The 10,951-nt window shown below is 61.8% G+C and overlaps 1 protein-coding gene across 4 annotated transcripts in view; it reads left to right on the forward strand.

Annotated features, from left to right (window-relative positions):
- SPECC1L (sperm antigen with calponin homology and coiled-coil domains 1 like) overlaps positions 1-10,710 on the forward strand; it is an 87,152-nt gene extending 76,442 nt beyond the window's left edge. For all 4 annotated transcript variants that reach the window (XM_044930629.2, XM_044930628.2, XM_006065616.4 and 1 more), the window contains 3 exons: positions 5,964-6,080; positions 7,998-8,057; positions 9,106-10,710. In XM_044930629.2, the coding sequence (XP_044786564.2) occupies positions 5,964-6,080; positions 7,998-8,057; positions 9,106-9,195 (267 nt within the window). In that variant the 3' untranslated portion in view covers positions 9,196-10,710. The remainder of the gene's footprint in view (positions 1-5,963; positions 6,081-7,997; positions 8,058-9,105) is intronic.
- The last annotated feature ends 241 nt before the right edge of the window (positions 10,711-10,951 follow it).

The following is a 10,951-nucleotide window of genomic DNA, read 5'->3' on the forward strand; positions in this document are numbered from 1 at the left end:
ACACGGCGTTCTGAGCGCGGGCTGGCCTCCCCGCCGGGCCCAGGGCTGTGGTCGGAGCCTCTGCTCTTCTCTGGTGGCTGAGCCCCGGGCCATCGCCTTGCGAGGACTGTTTCTCAGACGTAAGGTGTTTGAATGAGCCCAGGTGTCCATTCTCTGTCTTTGTAAAGTGAAAGTGAAAGGGAAGTCGCTCAGTCGTGTCCGACTCTTAGCGACCCCATGGACTACAGCCCATCAGGCTCCTCCATCCATGGGATTTTCCAGGCAATAGTACTGGAGTGAGTGCCATTGCCTTCTCCAAATTAACCTAAAAGTTCATCAATAGATTGTTGGCTACAGAAATTAGGAATTATCTGGGTAGTGATATTTTATAGGGCCATTTGAAATATAACATTAATCTGTGTATCACCATGAAAATAACTACAGTATATTAATTCAAAGATACTTAACAGTATAACTTCCTTTCAGTAAAAATACCCATCAAAGTATCAGTGATGGCTACCTCGAGAAAGTGAGATTTTTTTAACTCCATTCAATTCCCTACTACTTGTCTTTGTAAAGTGATGTCTTATTTTCACCAGCCTTCATGTTCAGAAGCTGAAACTTGCGTTGTAAAGCCCATTCGGTACTGAAGCCTCTGGATCCTCTGGCCTTTTCCCCTGGATTCTCCCTCCTTCCCTTCAGGGTGCTCCTAAGCCAGCCCTGGAGCAGCCTCTGCAGAGCCTGGCCCAGGGTCGGGGTCAGGCATGGTGTTTCCAGGCGCATCCAGCTTGCCGCGCGTACCCTTCCCCCATCCTGTGGGCGTGCCCTTCACGTGTCCGTGTTCCGCTCGGAAGACGTTTGTGTTGCTTCCTCTTCCGGCTCTCGTGCTGCTGTGAACACTCCCATGGGGACTCGTGTCCATGCTGTCTGGGGGTGGCCTTCCCGGGGCCCGTGGTGACGCTCTGTGTGCGTGGCCAGGGGTCATCCCCCTGCCCCGCAGCAGCCAGAACGGGGCTCTGGCTTCTCCTCACTGTCCCCAGCTTCTGGGGTTCCAGCTCTCAGGGCGCTGTGCAGCCCGGCGGGGGAGGCGGTGGTGTGGGACAGTTCTGGCCTGCAGTTCCCTGGTTACCAGCGGCACTAGCTTCTTGTGCTGCTGGTCATCCGTCAGCCTTGGAGACACGTCGGTCCAGGGCCTCTGCCCCTTTCCGTGTTTGCTCCATTGGGTTGTTTGCTGCTGAGTTGTAGGTTTGTGTTTCAAGGAAATTTTCAGATATGATGCGCTAAAGCAGTGGGAACAGTAAAAAAGACACACCCCAGGCCCAGGTGTCCTGGTTACTCCCCCACCCCCAGGATTCCATGTAACATCACCACTCGTTTCAACACCATCCCTGGCGGCTCAAGTGTAAAGAATCCACCCACAATGCGGGAGACCTGGGTTCCATCCCTGGGTCAGGAAGATCCCCTGGAGAAGGGTACGGCAACCCACTCCAGCATTTGTGCCTGGAGAATCCCATACACAGAGGAGCCTGGTGGGCTGCAAGAGCTGGACACGACTGAGCGACTAAACGCGCGCGCACACCCACGCACGCGCTCACACATCTGGACAGAGTTCAGAGTTCCCAGCTGAATCCGGGTCAGCCTTACGGTTGATTTGCTTGAATTAAGATCCAAACAAGGTCCGCAGGTCGCCTTTTTTCCTTTCAGTGTCTGTCTGGAAGGAACTGGACAGTGTGTCTGGTGGAGCGTCTGTGTTTGGGCTTGGGGAGGCTAGCCCTGCAACACTGTCCGGGGGTGAATTGGCCAGATCTGCCCCTGGCTCAGGTGTTGGGCAGAAGCCCCTGAGCTGTGGGTTTGAGTCCATCTGTCCGTCCAGGCGGGGGGGTGGGGCCGGCGTGGAGCATGGTCGCCAGATGGAGCCACTCCAGCCGCCTGGCCCGGGGAGCCCTCTTCCCAGACGGGCTCCTTGGTGGCCTTCTGTCCCACACTCGACCCTGGCCTGGCTCCCTGGCGGGCGGCGTCCCGGGTGGGGTCCGGCGGCCGACGCCCTCGTGCTGTGGCGTCCCGCCACTCCTGCCTGCAGCCACTCTGGTCTTCAGGTCAGTGGGCCTGCCTCCGGGCTGCACGCTGGGGCTCCAGACCGTGGAGAGCTGTGCCCAACTGACGGCCGGCTCCCTGACCGTGGAGAGCTGTGCCCGACTGACGGCCGGCTCCCTGACCGTGGAGAGCTGTGCCCGACTGACGGCCGGCTCCCTGACCGTGGAGAGCTGTGCCCGACTGACGGCCGGCTCCCTGACCGTGGAGAGCTGTGCCCAACTGACGGCCGGCTTCCTGACCGTGGAGAGCTGTGCCTGACTGACGGCCGGCTCCCTGACCTTGGAGAGCTGTGCCCGACTGGCGGCTGGCTCCCTGGGGGAGGGCAGGCCGGGGGCACCTGGAGAGGCCTGGCCGGCCGTGCTGAGGCTCGGTGAGGGGCCTGGGGCCTGGCTGCCCTGCCCTCACAGGGCGCAGGAGGCTGTTCATCCTCGGGCCAGCGCCCGCCCCGCGTCTCCTTCCCGCCTCCGCTTCATGCACGAGTCCCGACGTGGACAGCATGACGAGCAGGCCTCCCTCCCTCCCCTGACCCGGAGCAGAGCCTGGCCAAGGGCCCGGGCAGACGTGCACGCAGCACCACGGGCTGCTCCTCCGGGGCCAGCGGGGCCTCTGCTGACCGTCACAGCAGGGGTCACTTGTCACTCAGGGGTCACTGGGGAGCCACAGAAACCGCCTCTTGCCGGCTCTCCCTCTTTGGGCCCTGCCTCTGCCCCATCCACACCCAGGCTCTAACATCCCCAAACGCTGCCCCTGGCCCGGGCTGAGGCCTGGAGGCCTCTGGGCAGGGGCTTGTCTGTGGCTCTGTCCTGCCTCCTGTCACCGGGCAGTGTGGTTGGCGGGAGAGCCCACCGTGATGGCTGAGCTGGTGGAGGAGGCTGTGTGCTGCAGAGGCCAACCCCGCGCTCAGGCCCTTTGCCTTACTGCCTTAAACATGAAAGTGTCCATCGCTGAGGCGTGTCCAGCTCTCTGCAACCCCCTGGACGGTATGTAGCCTGCCAGGTGCTGGAGTGGTTGCCATGCCCTTCTCTGGGGGGTCTTCCCGACCCAGCAGTCAAGCCCGTGTCTCCTGCACGCGGAGTACGTACCGTCTGTGCCGCCGCCGCGAGGTATCTGGGGTGCATTTTCTGGCCCTTAATTAAAAATCAGACAAGTGACAACGTGTTACGATGTCCCTGACACACGGTTCGTGTAGCTTGTTGACCCTCAGAACCCCCTCCCCTCCGCCAGCGTCAGTGCTCAGAGGTGGGTCCCGCCTGCTGCAGGGGGACAGGCTGCGTCTGAGGTCAGGAGGGCCGCAGGCAGGGCGGCGCCACGGGTGAGTCTACGGGAGCTGAGATGGCAGCGGGGGCCCGGGCACAGGCAGGCCAGCTGCCCGCAGGGCCCCGCGACGCTCCCGGGGTGGGCAGAGCGCCCTGTGTGAGTCTGTGCTCGGGGCTTTGTGAGCTCTCCCTTCGGCTCGTCCAGTGGCCTCTCGTGTTTGTCCAGACTTAGACTTATCTCTCACAGCAGGAAAGCCCCGAAGAGACAGCCCCGCAGGATCTGCAGTCAATTACAGCTTGTGATTACGTGTGAGTCTATCTTAGGAGAGGACCGTTCCCTCTCGGAGGGCAGAGTAGTGAGCAGGCTGAGCTGCTCCATCGCGGCGGGCTCCCCTCAGAAGGCGCGGCTTCAGGCTGCGGGGGGTCAGCTGCGGTGGGGGGTCAGGACCCGCCGGGAGGAGGAGCCGGGCTGTGCAGGCGGCCCTCCTCTGCCCTGGACGAACCGCTTCTTGAGACGAGGAGTCCCCGTCAGATGGCTTAAAGAAGTCAGTGCAGGTCGCGTGGCCACGCAGGTGGTGCCCCAGTCCTGCTGCGTCGGGGATCCCTGTCTGCTGCCCCACGCCCTCTCCCTTGGGCTCCTGGTTTAGGGTGGGCCCTTCCCTGTGTCCACTCAGGGCAGGTCCACGCGGCCCGTACGCCCAGGAGCCCCGAGCCTCGGAGACGGGGGCCGGCATGTCCCACCTGTTTCTTAGCTTTGGGGACAGCGTCATCTCTCTGCTGTCCGTGCTCTGACTATGTCAGTTCATGTAGTGTGACTTTTCTGCCCCAAATGTGAAGAGGCGGACGGTGAGACGGAGCACAGGTGTGGTCTCCCGCCCCGTCTCGGGGCCTGGCTGCCTCCCCAGGGTTGCTGGTCAGGCCTCCGGCTCGTAGGGGCTGCAGTGGGGGGTCTGGGCTTCGGTCGTTTCGATACGGAAGTTGGTGGTCGGCGCCCTGGGACCTGTGTGTCCGTGGGCTTTGAAGGCTCTGGCGGGCCTCGTACCGGGTGCTGCCTGACCGCGGGCCCAGCCGCTTCCTGCGGAGCTGGGGTCTGCCGCGCCGCTGAGGCCAGGCACGTAGGCGGCTCTGCCAGGCTGGCCGGTCGCTGGGCAGGAAGTGGGGTGTACTTCCTCCAGGCCTGCATGAGTGGCCGGGGCGTGGCCTCGCCCGTGCGGAGCTGGACACGTCGTCAGGTGCTCCCTTTCTGCTGCCCACAGGCCACCCGTGTCCTGGCTCCTGGTCGGGATGCTGCGCCCCCAGGACTGGGCGGAGGGGTCCTGTGGGGGTCCTGTGACCTGGGCCTCTGTGGGGAGCATGCGTCAGTGTGTGGGAGTGCGGAGACCCTGCTGTGGGGGCCCTGCCCCCCAGGGGCCGTGAACAGGTAGCCTCCTTCCCATCCTGGTTTCTCCCACTGGCTGCGTCCTGAGATCCCCGGGAGGTCACAGGGGCCATGGTGGTGACTGCGGGCGTCGCAGAGCAGAGGCCATGAGGGCGGCCAGCCCGCCAGGACTGTTACGTGGTCACAGTGGGGACCAGTGACACAGGGCTCCCGGGCCTCAGCGTGGGGGGCTGGCTCTGCCCTTCGCTGGCTGTGGCAGGTCCACCACAGGCTACCGCACTTGCCCCGGAGCTCTCGGCAGGTCTGTGCCCCCGTGGCGCCTCGACCTGGTTACTTCCGTCAGCACAGTCTAGGCCTCGAACAAGGCCTCCAGGCTGGATTGGCAGCCACTGGGGGAGTGACCTCCACTGGGGGAGTGACCTCCGGCTCATCACGCCCAGCGGGCAGTTCCCGGTGCCTGCGGTCAGGGCCCAACGGTTCCTTTTGGCAACAGAGCTGGTGTCCGCCCCTCTGCGGCTGTGTCAGGAGCCCCGCCCTGGGCCCCGGGCCCCGGGCCCCGTGTGGGGTCAGGAGCTAACCGTCTGCACAGGGGTTGGTGGGCAACCTTGGAGCTCCCTGCAGACACAGGGCAAGCTCTGTGACCACTGCTCAGGGAGCCGGGTGCGGTGCCCCGGGCGTCCCCTAGGAGGGCGGCCCTGAGACAGCACCCAGGACGTGCCAGGCTGGGGGCACTCTCTCTTTAGTTCACGGCATTCTCATAAAGCGTGTGAATTTCCAAATGTAATCGTGAGTTTCTGCTTCAAAAGCATTCTTGCCAATAAGGGTAAAGGCTACTTTCTGGCTGACCTGCTCTGTCATGTGATAAGATATTCTAAGGGATGTGTTGCGTCTGTAGTTGGGAACAGTGCAACCTGGAGATGGAGTTGGGTACTTGTCGGAGCCAAGCTGACCCTTGGACACGCGCTGCGGGGGCCTGCCGCCCGTGTCGTCGGCTCTGGGTGTCCCCACTGCAGACTGGCGTCCACGCCCTCGCTGTGAGGTGGGGCGTCCTGTGAGTCGTGGGGTGCGGGGCAGCTGGACACAGCTCTTCCTAACACAGAGCTGCTGCTCCCGTGGCCCCTGACACCAGCTGGCCCAGGCCCCCAGCCCACAGTAGGGGCTCGGCCTGCCGGGACTTGAGGGCCTCCACCCCCTCCACCATGACCTGAGGAGCCCAGGGGGCGGTGTCACTCACGTGCTTTCTTCCTTTTCTGCAGAACATCGACATCACCAACTTCAGCAGCAGCTGGAACGATGGGCTGGCCTTCTGCGCCCTCCTGCACACCTACCTCCCCGCGCACATCCCCTACCAGGAGCTCAACAGCCAGGACAAGGTGCCGGCACGCGGTCGAGGAGGGGGGCGCTTCTGGGGGGGCGGGGGGTGGGCTGCCGGCTCACCCCCTGGCTGACGACGCAGGCTCAGGGCTTGGCGAGGAGAGTGGTCTGGGCAGCACCACCCACGCCAGGCCAGGCTCCTCCCCATCCTGCCGGGGCCAGCTCAGTGCAGTTCAGTTCACTCACTCAGTCATGTCCAACTGTACAACCTCATGGACTGCAGCACGCCAGGCCTCCCTGTCCATCACCAACTCATGGAGTTTACTCACACTCATTCATGCCCATCGAGTCAGTGATACCGTCCAGCCATCTCATGCTCTGTCGTCCCCTTCTCCTCCCGCCTTTAATCTTTACCAGCATCAGGGCCTTTTCCAGTGAGTCAGTTCTTCACATCAGGTGGCCAGAGTATTGGAGTTTCAGCTTCAGCATCAGTCCTTCCAGTGAATATTCAGGACTAATTTCCCTCAGGATGGACTGGTTGGATCTCCTTGCAGTCCAAGGGACTCTCAAGAGTCTTCTCCAACACCACAGTTCAAAAGCATCAATTCTTCGGCGCTCAGCTTTCTTCACAGTCCAACTCTCACATCCATACTAACCACTGGAAAAACCATAGCCTTGACTAGCGGACGTTTGTTGGCAAAGTAATGTCTCTGCTTTTTAATATGCTGTCTAGGTTGATCATTTTTCTTCCAAGAAGTAAGCGTCTTTTAATTTCATGGCTGCAGTCACCATCTGCAGTGATTTTGGAGCCCAGAAAAATAGAGTCAGCCACTGTTTCCACTGTTTCCCATCTATTTGCCATGAAGTGATGGGACCAGATGCCATGATCTTCGTTTTCTGAATGTTGAGCTTTAAGCCAACTTTTTCACTCTCCACTTTCACTTTCATCAAGAGGCTTTTGAGTTCCTCTTCACTTTCTGCCATAAGGGTGGTGTCATCTGCATATCTGAGGTATGCAGGAATATTGATATTTCTCCTGGCAATCTTGATTCCAGCTTGTGTTTCATCCAGCCCAGCATTTCTCATGATGTACTCTGCACATAAGTTAAATAAGCAGAGTGACAATATATAGCCTTGATGTACTTCTGTCCCAATTAGGAACCAGTCTGTTGTTCCATGTCTGGTTCTAACTGTTCTTCTTGACCTGCATACAGGTTTCTCAGGAGGTAGGTCAGGTGGTCTGGTATTCCCATCTCTTTAAGAATTTTCACAGTTTGTTGTGATCTACACAGTCAAAGGCTTTGGCATAGTCAATAAAGCAGAAATAGATGTTTTTCTGAAACTCTCTTGCCTTTTTGAAGATCCAGCAGATGTTGGCAATTTGATCTCTGGTTCCTCTGCCTTTTCTAAATCCAGCTTGAACATCTGGAAGTTCATGGTTCATGTACTGCTGAAGCCTGACTTGGAGAATTTTGAGCATTACTTTGCTAGCGTGTGAGATAAGTGAAATTGTGCAGTAGTTTGAAGGTTATTTGGGATTGCCTTTCTTTGGGATTGGAATGGAAACTGACCTTTTCCAGTCCTGTGGAAAGGGATTCGATCTGATAGAGCACCTGAAGAACTATGGATGGAGGTTCATGACATTGTACAGGAGGCAGGGATCAAGACCACCCCCCAGAAAAGAATGGGCTCAGTGCAGCCGAAGCCTTCTGCTGCCCCCAGTGCCCCACCTCGGGGCCCCTCATGCTCTTCAGATGACTTTGAAGACCCCCACAAGGGGAAAACTATAAGTGTTTCTTATTAGCTTTGGGGGTGTCCAGGCAGCTCAGGCCGACCCTTGTTTGGGGGTCACTGCACAGCTATGAGGGCAGGAGAGGGGCGGGAGGGCCCGGGGCGGCGGTCAGCGCAGCAGGTATGGGCGGGCTGGTGGCCCTGCCTGGCCCGCTCACGCACCTGTCCTGCGGCTTCTCTTCCAGCGGAGGAACTTCACGCTGGCCTTCCAGGCGGCCGAAAGCGTCGGCATCAAGTCCACACTGGTGAGCCCTCACCCTGAGGGGGTGGCTGCCCGGCAGGGCCCTGCGCCAGCTGCGGGGACTCCCTCGGGAGGGTGCAGACGCCTCCTCCACGCTGTGCACCCTCTGCCTCACATTGAGCACCCGAGGACGGGCCCTGAGCTGGGTGGTCAGGGTCACCATCGGAGGCGCACCCCAGCAGCCCGGCCTGTGCCCCAGTGGAGGGCGGGGGCCCAGAGTGCAGGGCGCCTGGGGGTGTGGTCAGGGTGGGGCGGGGCTGCCCTTCTTAGGGCAGACTGTTCCTGTGGGGGCTGCTGCCTCGTCGGCAAGTCTGACTTCAAGGGAGAAAACGCTGCATCCAAGTACAAAGCCCGCCCCCCCCCGCACCCAGAGACACACAGCTTAGGGTATTCGCAGAGTGAGGGACCCCCCGGGGCCAGGTCAGGAGCCCCCAGGGCTGCCCCCAGTCCCAGGGTGCCCACCACCTGCCTGGTAGCAGCTGGTGGCTTTGAGCGAGTGTCTGCAGTTGTGTTTACCCTGCAAGAGTGTCTGCACAGAGTCTGTAAACGTCTTGTGAGCTCACAGAAGCATGTAGCTGTGAGTGGCTTCTGTTCGATTGTAAACGTAGAGACAGAAGTTGCGGTTATGCAGTGGTTCCGTTATCTGGAAGGTTCACGCCACGTGTAAAGTGCTGATGTCTAAGAAGCGCGCAGTCCCTCACCCTGATAGCTTCCCGTTGCGGCTCTTCCACTGAGCACACGCGTGCTCCTTCTCCCCGTCCGGCTGGCCCACACTCGCCTGTGCCCTGCACCCCCAGCTCCCCGGTGGGGGCCTCCCGGGGCCGGCTCACAGCCCAGGTCCCCGCCCACTTCCTGGCAGCATCGCCCGCACATGCAGGCCCTGGGGCCTCCAGACCACGGCTGGGGGCTGTGGGGTGCACATGCGTGGGGATGAGCCGCCCCAGGTACCCGGCGGGGATGGAGCCGCGTCCTGCCCTCTGGCGTGTGACAGACGGAGCGGGGCCCGGAGCCTGCAAGCCGCCCAGGCTTTAACGGCGTGTCCTTCCCATCAGGACATCAACGAGATGGTGCGGACCGAGCGGCCTGACTGGCAGAATGTGATGCTCTACGTGACCGCCATCTACAAATACTTCGAGACCTGAGCGCCCGCGGCCCATCACCGGGGCCAGCGCCTGCCGCTCCGTGCCCGGCGAGCTTCCTGCACCCGGCCGCCCGCCCCGTGGGGACTCGGCCCGGGGCACGCAGCTTCCTGCGCCCGCGGCTCCAGGGGGCACCTCAGCCGCCCACCTGAGACCCGGGTCGGGAGCCTGCCAGGACCCGCCCGCCCCCTGCCCCCAGGCTCCCGCTCGCAGACATGTCGGCTGCCCTCCAGCTCCAGGGGCCTGGAAACGCGGTGCCAGCTTCAGGGTCCTGACAGAGGAGTCCTCCACAAGCAGTTCTTGAGTTAAAAAGTGTTTTTTTCTTATGAGCGATATTGGGGGGAAGAGCGCCTGTTCTCTCAGTACCAAAGTTAAATCGTTTTACTAAGCATAGTGATGAAACAGCGTCCGGACGTGAGGCGGTGAAAGCCAGGACCAGCGTCACGAGAAACAGGAGGAAAAGCTGAGTGAGCCGAGGCCCAGACACTGCGACTTCAGCCCCTGAGGCGCTCGGACATGGCCTGCCTCCGGCGGGTGGACGAAAGTGCCTTAGCTCTGCAGTCCGGGCCGGTGACCAGCTTCAGCCCGTCCTGGGGCCCCGGAGCCGCTGGGGTGACCCGCGTCCAGAACCCAGACTGACACGGGCCCACAACCCCGGGGCTCGGAGCGAGGAGGCAGCCGGGTGCCGCACATTGCGGCTCCATGAGGCGGGAGGCTCTGGACCAGGGCGCGGACGGGCCGCCAGGCGGGCAGACGTGGCGGGACGGGCCGCTGCCCCCGCTCAGCAGCTCCGCCTGGGGAGGCTTTGGCTGAAGCGCCGTTGTCAGCCGTGAGCAGCGCCCGGCCGCAGCCCAGGGGCCCCCGAGGACGCCTGCCGGCCGCCCTGCCAAGCCTGCCCTTGCGTCGGCCCTGCAGGCGCTGCTGGGCCCGCCCGTGGCCGTTGGGGAGGAGGGCCGCCCTGCACGTCTCTCCGCTCGGCTCCTCCCCCACGCTCGGGGCCGCCTGCGTGCCGGCCTGTGGCTGCGATTGAGCCTATTAAGCGGGGACCGCTTTCCTGACCGGTGGAGACCTCCCAGGGTCTGCAGGCCGCTTGCTGTCCCTGGTGGCGCCCGCTGCAGGGCCCTGGGGTGGGGGCCCCGGTGTCCCCAGGGGAGGGCCCGGCTTCGGCCCAGGGCTGGTGGGGCTGCGAGGGCTCTCCCGGGGGCCCTGCTGCCCCTGATGACAGCCCATGTAGCCAGGCCCTCGGTGCACACGGGGTCCCGTGAGGAGGCTGCAGGAGGCCCGTTGGGACTGCCGGCTCTAAGGGGCGGTCTGGATGGCCTGGTCCCGGACATGCTGCTGGGCCCAGCCTGCCTGCAGCCAGGGTGCCAGGGGCCGCCTGCCTCCTCCCACCAAGCACAAGCTTCCTGCAAAAGGACCCGTGGGCTTTCTCTTGACAACAGGATTCTGCTGACTGGATGATACCCTAAATTTTGTTGTATTAAATACTCTTGAATGTATTAAAAGTGTTGTAACACATCGGCTTGGGCTTTTCTGGGTCTCCGTGAACAGGACGCTCACTGCTTCCAGGGTCTGGCTGTGCAGGGAGGACAGATGTGAGGAGGTGTCCCGGGGCCCGTGGGGGGCCCGGCCGTCTGCCTGCGTGGCGGGGGGCACGGCCTGGGCAGGCGCTGCTCCGCTGGGGGAGGGCGCCTTGAGGCTTGCTGGGTGTTTTCAGAAGTGTATCTTCTTGGGGATATCTTGAGAATGTATAAAATTA

This window comes from Bubalus bubalis, chromosome 17 (genome assembly GCF_019923935.1).
Source record: "Bubalus bubalis isolate 160015118507 breed Murrah chromosome 17, NDDB_SH_1, whole genome shotgun sequence".
Taxonomy (NCBI): domain Eukaryota; kingdom Metazoa; phylum Chordata; class Mammalia; order Artiodactyla; family Bovidae; genus Bubalus; species Bubalus bubalis.